The 23128-nt window shown below is 37.8% G+C and overlaps 1 protein-coding gene across 4 annotated transcripts in view; it reads left to right on the top strand.

The window, feature by feature from the left end:
• The window catches only part of GSTCD (glutathione S-transferase C-terminal domain containing), a 151707-nt gene that overhangs the window by 231 nt on the left and 128348 nt on the right, over window positions 1–23128 (top strand). For 3 of the 4 annotated variants that reach the window (XM_027543904.1, XM_027543906.1, XM_027543907.1), the window contains exons 2-3: window positions 12726–13166; window positions 13831–14298. In XM_027543904.1, the coding sequence (XP_027399705.1) occupies window positions 12747–13166; window positions 13831–14298 (888 nt within the window). In that variant the 5' untranslated portion in view covers window positions 12726–12746. The remainder of the gene's footprint in view (window positions 1–12725; window positions 13167–13830; window positions 14299–23128) is intronic. The other variant, XM_027543908.1, reaches the window with a different exon arrangement.

Here is a 23128-nt window from a genome sequence, read left to right as displayed (position 1 = left end):
AGTCCCCGTGACCCCGAAAAACCGCCTCTTAGCATAGGGGGAAACAGGATGCACCATGCGGGCAAGGGTGGGAAGGCTCCCGTCCCCTTCCCAGTTTTTCCAAGATCAGTGGCCGTGGCTTTCTCTGACAGTGGAATGGAGCAGCTTCCAGCTGCAGCAATCTAAGGGGTCGTTTGCCATGTGCTGCTAGGTTTGTGTGTGGACTTCGCTGATGGCTCAGACGGTAAAGCGTCTGCCTACAATGAGGGAGATCTGGGTTCAACTCCTGGGTCGGGAAGATCTCCTAGAGAAGGAAATGGCAACCCACTCCATTATTCTTGCCTGGAAAATCCCATGGATGAAGGAGCCTGGTGGGCTACAGTGCATGGGGTCACACAGAGTCGGACACGATTGAGTGACTTAACGTACTCAATCAAGTTTGTGTAGATTTCTTGGATCGTCTTGAACTTTTTTTTTTTTTTTTTGGAAACTTAGTTTTCTCTCCCAGCCCTACCTCGTTGGAGAAAGCAGTTGTCTGTGAATATTAGCAAACTGTTGCTCCAATGAACTTGCTTCATTTGGGGCCATTTGCTTCTATTCCATCATCAAAGCTGTGTTTCACTTTGGTTTAGGATTAGGTGACTTGGTTTTTTTTCTTCATTCTTAATGTCATGATCCTATCTTGGATATCAAGAAAATGCCAACACTTAATAATACATCTTGGCAAAAGTATTGCTAGAGGAGATCGAGTACTTTTTTCCTAAGCTTATCTAGAAACAGTGTTTAAAAGGGAACATGCAAAAGCAGGCAACAACTAGTAGTATGACAATTTAAACTTTAACCATGGTCATTTAAATAATGTGGAATAAAATCTTTGTTATAAATACCACCGAGTAATTTGCTGTCATATTGAGTAAATCAAACATCAAGCTATGTGACTTTTTTTAACTCCCTGGTGAGTACTATTTGTAGTTGTTCAGTTTCTAAGTCGTGTTACACTCTTTGCAACTCCCACGGACTGCAGCACACCAGGCTTCCCTGTCCTTCACTATCTCCTGGAGTTTGCTCAGATTTACGTCCTTTGAGACAGTGATGCTATCTAACCATGTCATGCTCTGCCACCCCCTTCTCCGTTGCCTTCAGTGTTTCCCAGCATCAGAGTCTTTTCCAGTGAGTCAGCTCTTCACATCAGGTGGCCTAAGTATTGGAGTTTCAACTTTAGCCTCAGTCCTTTCAATGAATATTCAGGGTTGATTTTCCTTAGGATTGACTGGTTTGATCTCCTTGCAGTCCAAGCGACTCTCAAGAGTCTTTTCAAGCACCACAGTTCAAAAGTATCAATTCTTCAGCTCTCAGTCTTTGTTATGGGTCCAACTCTCAAATTCATACATGACAACTGGAAAAAATGCTAGCTTTGACTATATGGACCTTTGTCAGCCAAGTTATGTCTCTGCTTTTTAATATGCTGTTTAGGTTTGTCACAGCTTTCTGTCCAAGTGTCTTTTAATTTCATGGCCGCAGTCACCATCTGCAGTGACTTTGGAACCCACAAAAATAAAATCTGTCATTGCTTTCTCTTTTTCCCCTTCTATTTACTATGAAGGGATGGGACCCAATGCCACGATCTTTTTTTTTGAATGTTGAGCTTTAAGCCAGCTTTGTCACTGTCCTCTTTCACCCTCAAGAGGCTCTTTAGTTCCTCTTTGCTTTCTGCCATTAGAGCTTTTTGAATGTTGAGCTTTAAGCCAGCTTTGTCACTGTCCTCTTTCACCCTCAAGAGGCTCTTTAGTTCCTCTTTGCTTTCTGCCATTAGAGCGATATCATCTGCATATCTGAGGTTGTTGATATTTCTCTTGGCAATCTTGATTCCAGCTTGTGAGTCATCCAGCCTGGCACTATATGCAGAGTACTCTGCATATAAGTTAAATAAGCAGGGTGACAATATACAGCCTTGATATACTTCTTTCCCAATTTTGAATCAGTCTGTTGTTTCCATGTCTGGTTCTAACTGTTGCTTCTTGACCTGCATAGAGGTTCCTCGGGAGGCAGATAAGGTGATTTGGTATTCCCATCTCTTTAAGAATTTTCCAGTTTATTGTGGTTCACACAGTCAAAGGCTTTAACATAGTCAGTGAAGCTGAAGTAGGTATTTTTCTGGAATTCCCTTTCTTTCTCTATGATCCAGTGAATGTTGGCAATTTGATCTCTGGTTCTTCTGCCTTTTTAAAATCCAGCTTGAATATCTGTAAGTTCTCAGATCACATACTGCTAAAGCTTAACTTGAAGGATTTTAGGCATAACTTACTAGCATGTGAAATGAGCACAATTGTATGGCAGTGTGAACATTCTTTGTCATTGCCCTTCTTGGGGATTGGAATGAAAATGGACCTTTTCCAGTCCTATGACCACTTCTGAGTTTTCCAAATTTGCTAACATGTTGAGTGCAGCAGTTTAACAGCATCATCTTTTAGGATTTGAAATAGCTCACCTATTCCATGACCTCCACTAGCTTTGTTGGTAGTATTGCATCCTAAGGTCCACTTGACTTCATATTCCAGGATGTCTGGTTCTAGATGAGTGACCACACCATTGTGGTTATCTGGGTCATTAAAACCTCTTTTTGTATAGTTCTGTGTATTCTTGCCACCTCTTCTTAATCTCTTCTGCTTTTGTTAGGTCCTTACTGCTGAAAGGATTGCCTTAAGCATATCTCATTATTCCACATTGTGTTTTCTTTAAGATTTTTTTAATGTGGACCAATTTCATAGTGTTTATTGAATTTGTTATAATATTACTTCTGCTTTATGTTTTGGTTTTTTGGCCATGAGGCATGTGAGCTCTTTGCTCCCTGATCAGGGATAGAACCTGTACCCTCTGCATTGGAAGGTGAAGTTTTAACTGCTGGACTGCCAGAGAAGTCCTGGAAATTATGTTTGAGTTATACCTGAAGGCAATATTTTAAGAGGTCTAACTTCAGAAATAAATCTGGAAAAATCAATGAGATTTGAAAATTATTTTATCAATTCCTTTATTGTTTTACACTTCTGTTATATGTTTGTCTGCTTTAAACAAAGCTCAAACTTGAACTTTTGTAGTAGAGGCTCCATCAGGGGTTTTGGAGGGGTTGTTTTTGTTTGTTTGTTTATCTGAACATGTGTTTGTAACTTTTCTATCACCTGTGATTTGAAATAAGAATAAATGCTGACTATCCAATTGATCTTTCTAACCAACAATTTAGCAGACTTTGAAACTGAACAAATTCTGAAGCTAGTCAACTAAAACATCTCTAGTATACACAATTCCTTAGCACATGTTGTTTTTATCTTCAAGTTTTTTAGCTAGCCTACTGAATTCTGTTATGACTAGTGCTTGCAAAGCAAGGATTTATACCATTCAGTTCATGATGAGCACAGATATTAGTTACTGTGGGGATTCAGTAATTTTATTTCAGGTTTGCTGATGTTTCTAACAGGTTAGCATTTCATGCTGTGGCTCGTTAATTGTGAGGTCAAGCTTATCTGCAAGCATTATGATTCTATGGCAACAGATGATTCCCTGATTCTATGGAGAGAAGATGCCACAGTTCCCTTATGGCTAAGGTTGTAGTAGGCTTTCTTATTTTTAAATAGTTTTTCCCCACTTCTTGCCTGGATAAGAAAACAGCTAATTTTAATCATAGGATTTTGTCCTCTAGGATTTAGTGATATGTGTCTCGATGTTTCACAACGTAGTGAGCACTGAATAGCTCGGTTTTTTCTTTCTTTTTTGACCTTTAATATCTAAGGTAATAAGCTGCTATTTAACTCTGTAGAGGCAGGCTTTTCTTTCCTTTTTTTTTTTTTAAATCTATATTATTGAAAGAAAACAATGAGCTATTTGCAACCAAATACTGTTATTTTGGGGATTTCCCTGGTTGTCCAGTAGTAAAGACTCCCTGCTTCCAGTGCAGGGGGTGTGGGTTCAGTGCCTGGTTGGGGAACAAAGATCACACCTGCCACATGGCATGAAAAAAAAAAAAAAAACACCTTGTTATTTTTATGTATAAAATACAAGCTAGGTTCTAATACTCATAATGTTGAACGTTTTGATGTAGTGGGGAATTCAAATGAGCTTAAATTTAAACTTGAATCTTTAAGAAGAGTAAGTTTGTCATTTTTTTATGCTTATAAATTGCTTTAAACTATTCGATATAAGCAGTTAATATTCTAGTGAACTTAAGATATCCCATTTATACTCTGGAATTTTGTGACTCCCTGGTTTTCAGCCTTAAATAACAAACAGATTTTTTTTTTCAATGTTTGGTTTCAATCTTTTCTGTTTTTAAAAAATCTTTTTATTTTATATTGGAGTATAGTTGGTTAATAGAGAAAATATTTTCAACTCAACACAAAATCTCTTATTTTTATTGAGAAGTTTGGAAATATAAAGCGTACTTGAAGACTTGCCCATCAAACTTGGTGTTTTTTGACAGTATCAATGCATAAGGAATTTGGGGATAAATTACAAGTAGATAACAATAGTATTTATTTAGAGGATTACTAATGTGATAGATGATGTTAGTTCTCACAACATCCTATATGGTAAATATTGTCATTATTATTATCTCTTTTTATGAATGAGAAAACTAAGGCACAGAAAAAATTTATATTACTAGATACTAAGTATCAGAACCAAGATTTAAACCCAATCAGTCTGTACCAGAGTCTAGACTCTTATTCATTACTCAGTGTATGAATATTCTACTTGTTAAGTAAATATATAGAATCTCATTAGGTTCCTAATTCTCTTGCCTAAATATCAGTAGACATAAAAATGTTTATGCTATATTTACAAGTTTGAGTGGATTCTAGTTATACTTTTTCCGACTCAGCTCATGGTGGTGTGTTTCTTCATTTTAATTTATACCTGCTGCTGCTACTGCTAAGTCGCTTCAGTCGTGTCCGACTCTGTGCGACCCCATAGACAGCAGCCTACCAGGCTTCCCGTCCCTGGGATTCTCCAGGCAAGAACACTGGAGTGGGTTGCCATTGCCTTCTCCAATGCATGAAAGTGAAAAGTGAAAGTGAAGTCGCTCAGTCGTGTCCGACTCTTAGCGACCCCATGGACTGCAGCCTACCAGGCTCCTGCGTCCATGGGATTTTCCAGGCAAGAGTACTGGAGTGGGGTGCCATTGCCGTCTCCAAATTTATACCTAGTTTGCTCTTAAAATAGATTTATTTGGAAGAGAAAGAATGGTGTCAAGAAGAATGAAGCTTATGTGTACCAAGACTAATGTTCTCAAAAATACTGTCTTTACAGGGATTAGTGACAATCATTTATGTACATTTATTCATTTATTCATTTGAACTAAAATTTGAGTACTGTTTACCATTGGAGACGTGCAGTAATAAGTGCTGTAAAGAAAAAGAAAGCAGGATAAGGGGCTAAGAAGTGTTAGGAGTGCTTTTTCAATTCAGGTAGTCAGGAGAGACTGCTCTGAGTTAATATTCAGAGACCACAGTGAAATAAAGGAGCAAGCCATGTGAATATCTTGAAGAAGAATATTCTAGGCAGAAGGAATCGCAAGCACCCAAATTCTCAAGTGTGGGAGCACTGCTGGCATTGCACCAGAACAGCAAGGAGAATTGGCTTGAGGGAAGTGAACAAGAGGGAGATCAGGTCAGAAAAGAAGGACAGCCAGGGTCACATCAGACCCAGAGACCATGATAGGAAATTTGAATTTTATCAAGTGTGCTGGGGAGCCATTGAATGGTTGTGAGCAGAGACATGGTCTGATTTATGTTTTTAAAGGATCACCTTGACTCGAGTTGGACAATTGACTGTTGTGTAGGAAACAGTTAATGGGCTTTTGCAATAGTCCTTGTAAGAGCTAGTGATGACTTAGATTAAGGTGATATAACCTACCCTACCAATATCACCTTAATCTAAGTCATCACTAGCTCTTTCAAGGACTACTGCAAAAGCCCATTAACTGTTTCCTACACAACAGTCAATTCTCCAGCTCGAGTCAAGGTGATCTATTCGGAGAAGGCCCATAATTAATGCACCTCTAGACTTTATTTGAAGAAGGCAATGGCACCCCACTCCAGTACTCTTGCCTGGAAAATCCCATGGACAGAGGAGCCTGGTGGGCTGCAGTCCATGGGTTGCTGAGGGTTGGACACGACTGAGCGACTTCACTTTCACTTTTCACTTTCATGCATTGGAGAAGGCAATGGCAACCCACTCCAGTGTTCTTGCCTGGAGAATCCCAGGGATGGTGGATGGAGCCTGGTGGGCTGCTGTCTATGGGGTCACACAGAGTCGGACACGACTGAAGCGACTTAGCAGCAACAGCAAAAAGTTAGTATTACCATGTATTTCAAAGGCATAAATAGTAAAGTAAGAGAAAAAAAGGAATTGAGTGACACTTCAGAATTATGGGCCCAAGTATCTGGGTAAATGGTGTTGCTATTTTATCAAGAAGATTACTTGAGGAAAGAGGAACAGGTTTGGAAAAGTGTCCTAGTGAAGATATCAAGTAGGCTACAGGAGTCTAAAGTTCAGGGGAAAGGTTGCGGCAGAGATAAATATCAGAGTCATCAGTACTATTTAAACCTGTAGCACTGTGAATCACCTTGGACAGTGTTGTCATAGTATAAGTTGTAGCTCATGGATCTTGGAATCAATTTAGTGAGCACTAACCAACATTAAAAACAAACAAACAAAAAACAACCCTGGAAAAAAAAGAAGAAAAGATAAACTGTTTGTTATATCTCCTATGGTAGAATAGTTTTTTGTGAGTCTTTTGTTTCAGTTTTATTCTGTGTATAATGACCTTCATTATAACGTTTATTTCTTATTGTATGGCATGATCAAAAGTGTGAAAGCCGGTAATCAAAGGTGTGAGTTTAAGTTGAGAATAGGGCAAGGTGCTAAGCTACAGGTCACTAAGAGGTCTGAGGAGGATCCAATAAAACTTAAGAAGGAATGATCAAAAAACTTAATCCAGTGCTGAGAATTGTCAGATACTCTGTCTTTAGCATGGAGGTTTTTATCAAGAGTGTACATGCTCAGTCACTCAGTGTCTCTGACTCTTTGTGACCCCATGGACTGTAGCCCGCCAGGCTCCACTGTCCATGACTCGTCCCAGGCAAGAATACTGAAGTAGCTTACCATTTCCTTCTCTAGGGGTTCTTCCAGACCCAGAGATGGAACCCGCATTTCCTGCGGCACCTGGACGGGCAGGTGGATTCTTTACTTCTGAGCCACCTGAGAAATTTGCTAAGAATAACATAGTTTCTGATGATTTTCACTGTGGTGAAATTGTGGCTGTGATAAAATTGCAATATGGTTCTACTTATGAAGTTTATAAAGTAGTGCTATTTATGTTAGAAAAATACTCATTCCTTAATGTTTTCCCATAAGATCCCTTTATAGATTCAAATAATGCTTTTGGATTGAAGTACAGTTCTTATTCATGTAGTGGAAGTAAAATGTACTTTAAGGATTATGAGGGCTGAAGTAATGCATAAAATTCCAGGTGCTTATTAAGCACATATTTGGTAGGCAATAAAATGTACATAATATTATTTAGAATTGCGTTCTTTGTTCCTTTAACATTTATTAAGCTCTTATCAAAAACCAGCCACAGTAATAATTTCTTACTTAAAAAATACAGTCAATTGGTTAATATTTTTGTTGCAGTTATGTACTTTTGGACTTTATTATGTAATAAATAGGGCTTTCCAGGACATTAGTGGTAAAGAACCACCTGCCAATGCAAGAGACATAAGATAGGCAGGTTCGATCCCTAGGTTGGGAAGATCCCCAGAGGAGGGTATGGCAGCCCACTCTAATATCCTTGCCTGGAGAATCCCATGAACAAGGGAACCTGGTGGGCTATAATCCATAGGGTGGCAAAGAGTTGGACATGACTGAAGCAACTTAGCATGCACACACACATGGGATATGTAACTTATCTATTTATCTGTTATGTGTAGTTGCCATAGATCCAGACTTGAATTTCGAGCACAGAAATTTTAAACTTTTTTTCTAGCTTCCAGAGAAGTATGCTTATGTTCAATATTTACAGTGTTTTTTTCTTTCTTTATATACATATGCACCGAGTAAACTATTGATAATAAAATGGCTTCAAATAAGAAAATCACTATAAAACGCATTTCCCCTTTCATGTATGAAATGTTTCACTTTATCAGCACCATGATACATTGATTATGATAAATGAATAAAAATGTTAAATTCCTGAAATATTAAACCTATGACTACATTTGTTTAAAAATATCTTTGAAAATTGCCAATTAATGAAACCAAGGCTTAAATATTTACTTTTTACCTGTTTTTGTGCTTCCCAGGTGACTCAGTGGTAAAGATTGCTCCTGTCAATGCAGGAGGCCTGGGTTCAGTCCCTGGGTTGGGACGATCCCCGGGAGAAGGGAATGGCAACCCACTCCAGTATTGCCTGGGAAATTTTGTGGACAGAGGAGCCCAACGGGCTACTGTCCATGCGTTCGCAAAAGAGTTGGACATGACTTAGTGACTAAACCACAACCTGTTTTTATTCCCTCTGCAACATTCCCAAGCAAGGGAGGAGATGCACACTCCCTCAGCTCTGTTCAGGCATCTCAAGCCTGTGGTTTTATCTTCCGCTTTCTCGCTCCCTCTAAGTGCAGTGTGGCACCTGTCAAAGCTGAGAAAGAGCAGATGACAGCACTTCCGTGCTAGGCAGAAATGTAATCTGGAGTAACAAGATCTGTACCCCAGCTCCATGCCTTGGAGACCCCAAGGATGATTCTACAGTACCTACCTTTTAAAAGCTCATGACATAAAACTGATAAGATGAGGAATTCTCTGGGTAGAAATGAAGAAGAAAATAGGTTTATTTTACTGTATTGCAAACTTTAAACAAAAAATGTGTTCTACTTTCTTGAAAAATTAGACATGGTACATGCCAAAAACAGATATCAAAATTTTACAGGTTTGCTAATACTTATTTTAGAAATTATAGTAAAATTTAATGTGGAGAAATTGCCCAGGGAGAGTGATTGGTTTTTTAAACCCCAAGATCATTAAGTAATATTTTTAGTCATCAAGGGGGGGGAAATACCAATATTTATATTTTAAAAAGTTAATTATGTTGAGTCAACAGTACTTTGCATTTTCTCTTAGGCATCTCATTAATTATTAGTTATCTCCAGGGACAGATTATTGCTATTCTCTTTTGTTGACATTTAGCATTTATTAAGTGCTCACAGCAAAAAAAAAAAGTTTATGAAATGTGTAAAAGTTAATTCTGGGACTTACGTGCCTCAGTTCAGTTCAGTTGCTCAGTCATGTGCGACTCTTTGCAACCCCATGGACTGCAACACACTAGGCCTCCCTGTCCATCACCAACTCCCGGAGTTTACCCAAACTCATGTCCATTGAGTCAATGATGCCATCCAACCATCTCATCCTCTGTTGTCCACTTCTCCTCCCGTCTTCACTCTTTCCCAGCATCAGGGTCTTTTCAAATGACTCAGCTCTTCCAATCAGCTGGCCAAAGTATTGGAGTTTGAGCTTCAATAGTCCTTCCAATGAACACCCAGGACTGATCTCCTTTAGGATGGACTAGTTGGATCCCCTAGCAGCCCAAAGGACTCTCAAGAGTCTTCTCCAAGCTCACAGTTCAAAAGCACCAATCCTTCGGTGCTCAACTTTCTTTATAATCCAACTCTCACATCCGTACATGACTACTGGAAAAACCATATCCTTGACTAGACGGACCTTTGTTGACAAACTAATGTCTCTGCTTTTTAATATGCTGTCTAGGTTGGTCATCCCACTCCAGTACTCAACCCACTCCAGTGTTCTTGCCTGGAGAATCCCAGGGACAGGGGAGCCTTGTGGGCTTCCATCTGTGGGGTCGCACAGAGTCGGGCATGACTGAAGCGACTTAGCAGCAGCAGCAGCAGGTTGGCCATAACTTTCCTTCCAAGGAGTAAGCGTCTTTTAATTTCATGGCTGCAGTCGCCATCTGCAGCGATTTTGGAGCCCAAAAAAATAAAGTCTGTCACTGTTTCCATTGTTTCCCCATCTACTTGCCATGAAGTGATGGAACCGGATACCATGATCTTAGTTTTCTGAATGTTGAGCTTTAAGCCAACTTTTTCACTCTCCTCTTTCACTTTCATCAAGAGGCTCTTTAGTTCTTCTTCACTTTCTGCCATAAGGGTGGTGTCATCTGCATATCTGAGGTTATTGGTATTTCTCCCAGTAATCTTGATTCCAGTTTATGCTTCCTCCAGCCCAGCGTTTCTGATGATGTATTCTGTATATAAGTTAAATAAGCAGGGTGAAAATATACAGCCTTGATGTACTCCTTTTCCTATTTGGAACCAGTCTGTTGTTCCATGTCCAGTTCTAACTGTTGCTTCCTGACCTGCATATAGGTTTCTCAAGAGGCAGGTCAGGTGGTCTGGTATTCCCATCTCTTTCAGAATTTTCCACAGTTCATTGTGAGCCATACAGTCAGAGGCTTTGGCATAGTCAGTAAAGCAGAAATAGACGTTTTTCTGGAACTCTCTTGCTTTTTCGATGATCCAACGGATGTTGGCAATTTGATCTGTGGTTCCTCTGCCTTTTCTAAAATCAGGTTGAACATCTGGAAGTTCACAGCCTCAGGAAGTGGCAATATATATGTACTCTAATTTTTTAATATTAATATTTCAGCATATCCTGAATCAAAAGCTGTAAAATAGCATGATGTTGTTTTTAGTCTTCCGTTTTGTGTGTCTTTTTTAAGTGTTGACAGGACTGGTTTCTGCTAATTCCATGAGGGAATTGATTATGTTTTCTTTCCAATCTGCTCCTTAGGAAGGCACTTAGGGACCTTCTTTATAGTATGGCTGAGTCCCTTCACTGTTCCCCTGAAACTCTTTGTCACAATTTTGTTGATCAGCTATACCTCAAAACAAAACAAAAAGTTTAAAAAAAATTTTAAAAAGGAAGGTAGGATATGACAAACGGTACATATATGCACAATAAAACTGTTATTTGCTATTTAAAAAAGTAATCTTCTTTATAGTGTCAACAAAAGGAGTTAAGAAGATTGGTAAATTAATCAGCAAAATATATAGAGGGGCAAACTATATCTATGTAGTTTAGGTATAGAAATAGCAACCCACTATCTCCAAAGAGACTATCAATTTTCTACAAAAGGTTGGTTTCTTTTGCCTGTGAGCTTTAACAAATGCCCTTTAATGCTTTCTTTTAAAATCAGCTCTAGATGAAGAGAAAAGAAAAAAATCCAAAAGGTAATTAAGTTAGCTCAGGAAGAAAATAGTTTCCTTCGGCTAAAAAGTTGTTGCTTTTAAATTACATGAAATAATTTTCTCCTAGATAATCTTAAGTAACAAGCCATGGTGCAGGTCTGTTACGTTTTAATAAAAGAAATATAAACACTAGTGATTGTTTGCATTACCAAGAAGTTTTCCAAGACAGTAATGTTACTGTGTATATCTTTACTAACTATATCTTTGTTATAATGAATTATTAGCTCTTTAATAAAGTTGAGGACCAAGATTAATGAGTACTTGATTGTTTTGCTTTTAATTACAAAAAAAAAACTAAGGAACTTACAATGTAAAGAAAATTTAGTTGATTTTAATACCCTAAAATTTGGGGTACACTAATATTTCAAATATACTTAAAGAGTTGCATGTATACTTTTTAAAGGCTTTTAAAATAATTTTTTTTAATTTAAAATATTTTTTCTTTAATATACCAGTTAGTATGTGGCTAATGCTTTTAAAGGGTGCCATCTAGTGTCAGTTTGGGAATTTTGATTTATGGATTTGAACACGGGGAATTTTAGACCCAGAAATTGTAGAATTCAAGCAAAAAGTCATAACTGACCAAAGTCTTAAGGATTATGACTTGAAAACACCCGTCAATAATTTGACCACAAGATTGTGTATGTTTTCATCTTTAAAATAATGAACATGTCTATTCATCTATGCATTCACTCAGTGCTTTTTGATTATACATATATATATATATATATATAATGTCAGACCTTGTTTTAGATATTACAGTGAATACAATGAAATTTATAATCTCGTGGAACATGCTATTGGAGGAAGACAAGAATAGATATATAATATGTTGCAATAGTGATAAATGCTAGGTATTCTTGATTATTTCTTGTGTCCTATTCTGTTCATCTTTTATTCTCACCTGTAGTGAGACCGACAAGTACTTGACTGGGAGGGCTATATTGCAAAGCACCTGAGGTATGCTCATTTTAAAGGAGCTGTGTATAAAATCCCCTTGCGTGCATGCATGCTAGGTTACTTCAGTCATGTTCAACTCTGTGCAACCCCAAGGACTCTGGCCCACCAGGCTCCTCTGTCCATGGGATTTCCCAGACAAGAATATTGGAGCGGGTAGCCATTTCCTCCTCCAGGGCATCTTCCCAACTCAGGGAGCGAACACGCAACTTTTACGTCTCCTGCATTGTCAGGTGGGTTCTTTACCACTAGCAGCACTTGGGAAGTTCTAAAATCCTCTTAAGACTAGTTAATTGCACAATGTGGGCCTCATTCTTTTGGAAGCCATTTATTCATGCCAGGAACAAATTTTTGTAGAATCATATCAATCGCAAATCCTTGCTGATTTCTAGAAAAAGTTTTAAAGTGTTCATCTTTTATGTTAGCTTTGCAACGACTATATCCTAAGACCTAAAACCACTTCAATTTATGCTTCAGGTAACCCAATGAAAGAAGAAAATGAAAGGCATTAAGAAAAGCCTTACAGAAGAATATCTGTACTTGGACTTTTCTCACCAAAAAGAAGGGTGCATCTTTCCTCTTCATACATCTGTAACTTTATTTTTGTTATCATACTGTGACTGCACAGTCTTTAAAGTTTTCTTAGTCCTCCCTGGAGAAAGCACAGGTATTTCACTACTTAAAAATGTACCATCTGAGGGTGTTGAAATACAGATTATTTCAAGGCAAGAGCTTCCACCAATAGTCCAGAGTTGCTGTTTACCTGCAGTAGTAGAAAGACCAGACAATTTCTGTAGAGCAGGACTTGCTGTTGTTCTGAGACACATAATCCAGAAGTCATATGAAGCAGACCCCTCAAAGAAGGAAATTTTGGAACTTCTGGGTTTTAAGAAGACTTGCTTGAAAGCTTGTGCTGAAGTAAGTAGAATGCCTCTTTTCTGTTATTTAAAGCCATAAGTAATCATTGCAGGCAGACTCTTTGTCTTCTGAACCACAGGGGAAGGCCATAAGTGATAACACATTCACTTGAATATTCATTTAACTCTCTGTTGGAAAATAAAGTTTAATTTACTGAAAAAAAAAAAAAAACAAACAGTAACCAATAAAAGAGTTACAGTAGCCTTTCATGTGTACCAGTATTTCAGTGCAGTATTAGAAAATAAGAAGTAAAGCTTTAATTTATGAGATTTAGAGACATTATTTTTAGGAAAAGATTTTTTTTAACCTTTTATTTTAATTATGTTGAGGATTAAAGGAGCTCAAATAGCAATGTTTCAGAAACCCAGCTTTTTTAGGGAGAGTATACTTTAGAGGCTTTGGGACGTGAGGATTTACTCAGTAAGAGGATATAAGAGAATAGCATATATTTCCAGATACAGGAGTGCTAAACCTACATTGTTTAATGTTATCACTTCTGAAGTGCTATGATAATGTCTCTTGGTAGAGCATAAAGTCTAGCCCAGGAATGGTTTAGCTCAAGACTTTAATTCTCTAAACCAGTCTTGTTTTCCAATATGAAGTTATTTTTCTTCAAGTTCAGTTGAAAGTAAAGAATCGTTTCATTTCTTGTTTTGTTTTGTAGGTTAGTCAATGGACCAGGCTATGTGAACTTACTGTCCCTTTAGCTGTTGAGAATTTTCTCAAAGAATCTTTTGATCAACCTCCGACCATTCCTGCTGCAATACTAGAGCTTGAGAAAAAGCTTAGTGAACCCGTTAGAGTGCATAATGATGACAAACTCCGGCGGCAGAAGCTAAAGCAACAGAAGGCTGCTGGGGTTGGACCTTCCCTTGCTAAGGAAAAAACGAAGAGCAAGGGTCATAGGCAGGAAACATCTGAAGAGGGGGACTCTTCATCTGCAAGCCTGGAACTGAAAGTGGCATTCTCAAAGCTCACAATACACAAGGAACCTGCTTCTGCCAACAGAGAGCCTTCTTACGTCAGAAAAGCAAAAGCCTCTGACCTGCCACCTCTGGATCACGTGTTTGCAGAAGGCCTATACTTCACTTTGGCAGATATTGTGCTCTTGCCCTGTATCCATCATTTTTTGGTAAGGTTTATCAGGAGTCGATACACTGTTGTAGGTTTCAGTCTATAAAGCTTCCCAGGTTTGAATTCCTATTCCATTTCTTATTATGCTTCTGGGTGAGTTATTAATATCTGTCTGCATTTCCTTATCTGTAAAACAGCGATGATAGTAGCGCCCATCTATTTGGATCAGTGTGAGGAACAAATGACAATTTGTGCAAAGTAGGAACAACGCTTAGACATAGTTGCTATCAATAAATGTTAGTAATTAGTATGACTTTTAGCTTTGAGTTGCTAAAATATTAGCATTTGTTATGATTATTAGGGACTTCCCTGGTGGCTCAGCTGGTCAAGAATCTGCCTGAAGTGCAGGAGACCCCAGTTCCATTCCTGCTCGGAGAAGATCCCCTGGCGAAGGATAGGCTACCCATTCCAGTGTTCTTGGGCTTCCTTGGTGGCTCAGATGGTAGAGAATCCACCTGCAATGCAGGAGACTTGGGTTGGATCCCTGGGTCGGGAAGATCTCCTGGAGAAGGGAATGGCAACCCACTCCAGTATTCCTGCCTGGAGAATCCCATGGACAGAGGAGCCTGGCGGGCTACAGTGCACAGGGTCGAAAAGAGTCGGATACAACTGAACAACTAAGCACAGCACACAGTACATGGTTATTAAGCTTAAATTCTCTTGTGATTACCTTCTAATACTAGAGGTTCCACTATTAAAATACTGAAGTCTCTGGTCAACTATATTTTATAATTGAGTAGTCACTTCAAATGGCTTGCTTCCCAGGTGGCTCAGTGATAAAGAATTCCTTGCAATGCCAGAGATGTGGGTTTGATTCCTGGGTCAGGAAGATGCCCTGGAGAAGGAAATGGCAACCCACTCCAGTATTCTTACCTGGGAGATCTCATGGACTGAAGAGCCTGGCAGGCTACAGTTCATGGGGTTGCAGAGTTGGACGTGACTTACAACTAAACAGGTCACTTCAAATTCCTTACCACTAGCGCCACCTGGGAAACCACTGATTTCATTATGGTAGACATTGTTAAATCAGAAATGTTGTGCCCACATCTCTCTGTTATGGAACAGAACAGTCAGTCCTATTCAGTACTGTGGAAGATTATAAATGGAAAGTTTCCATGTTTAGTTCAGGTGTGTATATATATATATATATATATATATATATGCATGCATGCTAAGTCTCCTCAGTTGTGTCTAACTGTTTGCAACCCCATGGATTGTAGCCCTCCTGGTTCCTCTGTCCTTGGGATTCTCCAGGCAAGAATACTGCAGTGGGTTGCCATGCCCTCCTCCAGGGAATCTCCCAAACCGGGGATTGAACGTATGTCTCTTAAGTCTTCTGCATAGGCAGGCAGGTTCTTTACCACTAACTCGGATATTTTTTTTTTTCCTCCCCTGTCTGTGGGAGGCACAAAGAACAAGGTATAAACAGTATCAAGTGAACCTGAAAAGCTAGAGCTCTTTGTAGCTTTCTTATTGGTTTTCCAGAACTGCATTTTCCCCACTTTGAAGCATTTCACCCTTTCCTTTACTAAGGAATCAGATAATCAGATTTTATTTATTATATATCACCAATACTTCAGGTACGTTTACTGACAATGGAGAAAATATTTCTAATGAACAGCTATGTATTTGAACATCTATGTATTTGGAGACCAGTGCTTCACTAATAAGTTAGGTGGCATCAATCAGTTGGTGTTTTATTAAAGAACATTTCTCTCGTCTTTAAAATGGGAGCAAAACAAGATTAGAAACCAAAATAACTTCAGAATTAAAGGATGTAAAAACAAGAGATTTAGGAATTGTTTGGATGTTGATTAGTATTGTAAATGTCACGTGTATTCCTACTGTCCTTGGAGCTGGAGCTGGATGGGGAGACAAACATAGATTTTTTTTTTTTTCCCTAGTCAAATCATTTCTAAATTCTCTTGTCACCATTATTACCAACTTTAGTCATTAAAGCAGTCATTTGGTACATATTATAAAATACTGTTGATATTCATGGCTTCTTGGTCTTCTTGGAGAACTCTTTGTTTCTAATTTCTTAAAAATTGATTCTTAAGTGGTACAACCATTAATTCATTCACTTGAGAAATTTACTTGAAAGCCTACTGTGTATGTCATGCTCTGTTGTACATGCTAGGAATACAGTGATGAACAAGACAGAAAGAGTCCCAGCCCTTATGGAGTTAATATTCTAGTAGAAATAGCAGAATAGGAAAGATAGAAACGAACACATAGACAAACAAATAATATACATTTAAATAATGGTGAGTACTACAAAGGAAATAAAACAGGTTTGTAGAGAAGACTTGAGTATTTGCTTTCAAATGTAACAAGACATAAAAAATTGGATTCACCTGCATAAAGATGATTTTTAGATCATTATCCAGACATCCATCTTTTACATTTCAGTTCAGTCAGTTCAGTCGCTGAGTAGTGTCCGACTCTTTGCGACCCCATGAATCGCAGCATGCCAGGCCTCCCTGTCCATCACCAACTCCTGGAGTTCACTCAGACTCACGTCCATCGAGTCAGTGATGCCATCCAGCCATTTGATTTTAGCTTAATTTAATACTGTTTACCTGATTAGGATCAACTGAGGTGAAGGTGTTCATAATTGAGAGGATTTTTTTCCCCCTTCAATCAGGTTGGACATCAGCCTGACCACTGCTGTGTAAATCTACCTAATACAACTAAAGAACTCTGTCTCAGTTTAAAATAGTGGAAAACTTGTACACTCAGCCTTTTCTATTACATGTATTCTGTGATTAAATTCTTCTCTTTTGACATTTATATGTAAACTAATTCTCTAAATATTTTCCTTTGTTTGTTTGTATTTTTCCTGGATCATCACATTTTCTTTCAGGAATTAATCTTTCTTTGCCAAAGCTTTGATGTTATTTTTGTTATATTTATTTTCCTCTTATAAGTCATCTTGGGTTATGAAGCAGCCGTTTTAGTTCAGATGGCGGCGATGATGCCAAGCCTTTATACTTGTAGTAACTCACATCGAGGTGATGAAGTAGCAGTCCAAACGATCAGAATCAGGATCAAGATCATGATCAGGAATGAAGGTCAAGTTACTAGGTTTGGATCAGAATCAGAGAACTGCATCTAGGGCCAAAATATTTAGCCATAGAAATGAGATCAAGAATACAAAAGAGCAGTCAATTTTGCTGATTCAAGGTTTGGTATACCAGAGGTCAAAATTAGAAAAGTTAGGGAAAATACCCAGTTTTGCTAAACAAAATGATGGCTTCCTGGTAGCTCAGACAGTAAGGAATCTGCCTGCAATGCAGGAGACCGGGATTTGATCCCTGGGTTGAGAAGATTCCCTGGAGAAGAGAATGGCAACCCACTCCAGTATTCTTGCCTGGAAAATTCCATGGACAGAGGAATCTGGTGGGCTACAACCCATGGGACAGCAAAGAGTTGGACACAACTGAGCAAGCAAGCAAGGGAAAATACCCAATTTTGCTAAACAGAATAAAGCCAAATATGCAAAACAATAGCTAGGAGAGGCTGCAGTGTTACATCTAAACCTCAGCTCCAAGCTCCTTTTCCTCTTCATAGGATATTAGCTGGCAAAGGTAACCCCTGATAGCCCAACACTGCTTCCTGGAAGGTGCTTGATAAAATCCTCTCATCTGGAAAGTTTCAGGAATGGATTTAAAAAGAATAAATTAAAATGCATACTACTTATGATTTCCCCTTCCCTTTAATTGTTAGAATCTTCTGGTATACAGAAGAGCAAGCAGATGGGAAAATTGACAATGAATAGCCATACTTAAGGTAAAATCTTGCTGATACCAGATAATCTTCAGATACCAGAAAATTTTATAGTTATTTTTAAGTTACTGTTGCTAAACAGGGACACTTTGATCGAACTGTTTAAAAGATTGTTCTACTCCTGGAATATAAACAAATTGCCACTTTATGAAATATTTTGTAACCTGTATATGTATGATTTAACATACTACATTTTAACTTCTAATGCTTTGAATTTAGCTTTTAGAAGTATGACATTTGTTACAAAAGTAAAAACATTGTATAAATTGATTTTTCAGCAAAAATGCCTATGTTAAATACCTCTTTCATTGTTCTCATTGGCATAAAATTGAGAATAAAATGGGAATCTGGCTATTGGCTGACATATTGCAAAAATCATGAATGCTCTAGTTAATTTATATTTTCTATATCCTATCCTATGTCTTAGGTCCTTAAGAATTTTCAGTTTTAACTCACCAGTTCTAGACTGTTAGAAAAGCACTAAACTGGGATTTTATTTCCACTTAGTTTACTATTTTTTACACTGCTTACGCTGCTCACCTAAACATTTGTTAGTTATGACATGCTTTTGAAAGAGTAGACGTGACTAAGGGAATGACATGAAAGAATTACAACATACTCTAATAAGTTATGGAAAGTAATACAGAGATCTTTTGGATAGGTATAATATCTTCTCTTTTTATTCATGCAAGTTTTTTCTGCCCCTAATTGTAATTAACTGCAAAGCCACTCCTGGTGGCTTAGATGGTAAAGAGTCTGCCTGCAATATAGGAGACCCAGGTTCAATCCCTGGGTTGGGAAGATTCCCTGGAGAAGGGAATGGCTACCCATTCCAGTATTCTTGCCTGGAGAATTCTATGGACAGAGGAGCTTGGTGGGCTACAGTCCATGGGTTGGCAGAGAGTTGGATACGACTGAGCAACTAACTCTTTCATAAAGCCACTAGGATTTGATTTTGTGCTCTTCGTAGCAGTTGTTGTGTTTTTTTTTTTTTTTAACCATTATTTAAAAAATGAATTCTCTAGTTTTCTTGTCCTTAAATAACTTGATTAAAATTTATAATGATTTTGATCTTATCAGCCAGGTAACATTTTCAAAAAATCATTTCTTGGGGACAAATTTAATTCTTGTTTCACACATTTTTCATTAGCTTCTTCCTTAAATACATTTTCTCAAGTGTAATTAACAAATGTGGTGCAGTACCTCCTGAGCTGTCTGGATAATAGCAGAGCAGCCTGGCATGTTGATTAACTGGAATGACCTGTCATGTAGAGTAAAAGTCCTCAGTTTTTTTAAACATGAATTATTGGTGCTTAATTACAATTTATTTCAAAAAGAGGGAAAGATGTCATATGCCTCTAACAAATAAGAATAAATCACTATGAAGGGAAGTAAAGGAAAGTGAGGAAATGAGAACATTTCTTATTTGATTAATTTATCATAGTTTAAAGCTCAATTCCCTTAGCTCATAATCTGTTTTCAGGCAACTAAGTATTTTGTTGAGAGTTAGAAAGTTTTTTACTCCCAGAGTACCATTTAGACAGTATTTTTCACACTTTTTTAGTTTCCATAGTAAATGATGCATTTTACAAGATGATTGAGCATACAAGTATACATCTTTACATTATACATATAAATACAAAATAATCTGCCTTACTACTTGCTATTTACCCTGTTATTTTCTATTTTATTTCATTTTTTAAAAAAAAACCAGCTATATTGATTTTATTTTTTAATATAAATTTATTTATTTTAATTGAAGGCTAGTTACTTTTACAATATTGTATTGGTTTTGCCATACATCAACATGAATCCACCACAGATGTACATGTGTTCCCCATTCTGAACCCCCCTCCCACCTCCCTCCCTGTACCGTCCCTCTGGGTCGTCCCAGTGCACCAGCCCCAAGCAACCTGTATCATGCATCGAACCTGGACTGGTGATCAGTTTCATATATGATATTATATATGTTTCAATGCCATGCTCCCAAATCATCCCACCCTCTCCCTCTCCCACAGAGTCCAAAAGACTGTTCTATACATCTGTGTCTCTTTTGCTGTCTTGCATACAGGGTTATCGTTACCATCTTTCTGAATTCCATATATATGTTAGTATACTGTATTGGTGTTTTTCTTTCTGGCTTACTTCACTCTGTATAATCCGCTCCAGTTTCATCCACCTCATTAGAACTGATTCAAATGTATTCTTTTTAATGGCTGAGTAATACTCCATTATGTATATGTACCACAGCTTTCTTATCCATTCATCTGCTGATGGACATCTAGGTTGTTTCCATGTCCTGGCTATTATAAACAGTGCTGCGATGAACACTGGGGTACACATGTCTCTTTCAGTTCTGGTTTCCTTGGTGTGTATGCCCAGCAGTGGGATTGCTGGATCATAAGGCAGTTCTAATTTCCAGTTTTTTAAGGAATCTCCACACTGTTCTCCATAGTGGCTATACTAGTTTGCATTCCCACCAACAGTGTAACACGGTTCCCTTTTCTCCACACCCTCTCGAGCATTTATTGCTTGTAGACTTTTGGATCGCAGCCGTTCTGACTGGCATGAAATGGTACCTCATTGTGGTTTTGATTTGCATTTCTCTGATAATGAGTGATGTTGAGCATCTTTTCATGTGTTTGTTAGCCATCTGTATGTCTTCTTTGGAGAAATGTCTATTTAATTCTTTGGCCCATTTTTTGATTGGGGCATTTAGTTTTCTGAAATTGAGCTGTAGGAGTTGCTTGTATATTTTTGAGATTAGTTGTTTGTCAGTTGCTTCATTTGCTATTATTTTCTCCCATTCTGAAGGCTGTCTTTTCACTTGCTTATAGTTTCCTTTGTTGTGCAAAAGCTTTTAAGTTTAATTAGGTCCCATTTGTTTATTTTTGCTTTTATTTCCAATATTCTGGGAGGTGGGTCATAGAGGATCCTGCTGTGATGTATGTCAGAGAGTGTTTTGCCTATGTTCTCCTCTAGGAGTTTTATAGTTTCTGGTCTTACATTTAGATCTTTAATCCATTCTGAGTTTATTTTTGTGCATGGTGTTAGAAAATGTTGTAGTTTCATTCTTTTACAAGTGGTTGACCAGTTTTCCCAGCAAGCACCACTTGTTAAAGAGATTGTCTTTAATCCATTGTATATTCTTGCCTCCTTTGTCAAAGATAAGGTATCCATTGGTGCATGGATTTATCTCTGGGCTTTCTATTTTGTTCCATTGATCTATAGTTCTGTCTTTGTGCCAGTACCATACTGTCTTGATGGCTGTGCCTTTGTAGTAGAGCCTGAAGTCAGGTAGGTTGATTCCTCCAGTTCCATTCTTCTTTCTCAAGATTGCTTTGGCTATTCGAGGTTTTTTGTATTTCCATACAAATTGTGAAATTATTTGTTCTAGCTCTGTGAAAAATACTGTTGATAGCTTGATAGGGATTGCATTGAATCCATAGATTGCTTTGGGTAGTATACTCATTTTCACTGTATTGATTCTTCCGATCCATGAACATGGTATATTTCATCTGTTAGTGTCCTCTTTGATTTCTTTCACCAGTGTTTTATAGTTTTCTATATATAGGTCTTTAGTTTCTTTAGGTAGATATATTCCTAAGTATTTTATTCTTTTCATTGCAATGGTGAATGGAATTGTTTCCTTAATTTCTCTTTCTATTTTCTCATTATTAGTGTATAGGAATGCAAGGATTTCTGTGTGTTGATTTTATGTCCTGCAACTTTACTATATTCATTGATTAGCTCTAGTAATTTTCTGGTGGAGTCTTTAGGGTTTTCTATGTAAAGGATCATGTCATCTGCAAACAGTGAGAGTTTTACTTCTTCTTTTCCAATTTGGATTCCTTTTATTTCTTTTTCTGCTCTGATTGCTGTGGCCAAAACTTCCAAAACGATGTTGAATACTAATGGTGAAAGTGGGCACCCTTGTCTTGTTCCTGACTTTAGGGGAAATGCTTTCAATTTTTCACCATTGAGGATAATGTTTGCTGTGGGTTTGTCATATATAGCTTTTATTATGTTGAGGTATGTTCCTTCTATTCCTGCTTTCTGGAGAGTTTTTATCATAAATGGATGTTGAATTTTGTCAAAGGCTTTCTCTGCATCTATTGAGATAATCATATGGTTTTTATTTTTCAATTTGTTAATGTGGTGTATTACATTGATTGATTTGCGGATTTTGAAGAATCCTTGCATCCCTGGGATAAAGCCCACTTGGTCATGGTGTATGATCTTTTTAATGTGTTGTTGGATTCTGATTGCTAGAATTTTGTTAAGGATTTTTGCATCTATGTTCATCAGTGATATTGGCCTGTAGTTTTGTTTTTTTTGTGTGGGATCTTTGTCAGGTTTTGGTGTTAGGATGATGGTGGCCTCATAGAATGAGTTTGGAAGTTTCCCTTCCTCTGCAATTTTCTGGAAGAGTTTGAGTAGGATAGGTGTTAGCTCTTCTCTAAATTTTTGGTAGAATTCAGTTGTGAAGCCGTCTGGACCTGGGCTTTTGTTTGCTGGAAGATTTCTGATTACAGTTTCAATTTCCGTGCTTGTGATGGGTCTGTTAAGATTTTCTATTTCTTCCTGGTTCCGGTTTGGAAAAGTTGTACTTTTCTTAGAATTTGTCCATTTCTTCCACGTTGTCCATTTTATTGGCATATAATTGCTGATAGTAGTCTCTTATGATCCTTTGTATTTGTGTGTTGTCTGTTGTGATCTCTCCATTTTCATTTCTAATTTTATTGATTTGATTTTTCTCCCTTTGTTTCTTGATGAGTCTGGCTAATGGTTTGTCAATTTTATTTATCCTTTCAAAGAACCAGCTTTTGGCTTTGTTGATTTTTGCTATGGTCTCTTTTGTTTCTTTTGCATTTATTTCTGTCCTAATTTTTAAGATTTCTTTCCTTCTACTAACCGGGGGGTTCTTCATTTCTTCCTTTTCTAGTTGCTTTAGGTGTAGAGTTAGGTTATTTATTTGTCTTTTTCTTGTGTCTTGAGGTATGCCTGTATTGCTATGAACTTTCCCCTTAGGACTGCTT

Source organism: Bos indicus x Bos taurus, chromosome 6 (genome assembly GCF_003369695.1).
Source record: "Bos indicus x Bos taurus breed Angus x Brahman F1 hybrid chromosome 6, Bos_hybrid_MaternalHap_v2.0, whole genome shotgun sequence".
Classification (NCBI taxonomy): Eukaryota; Metazoa; Chordata; class Mammalia; order Artiodactyla; family Bovidae; genus Bos; species Bos indicus x Bos taurus.
Note: the sequence above shows the minus strand (reverse complement) of the source record. Positions and strands in the feature narration are given on the sequence as shown.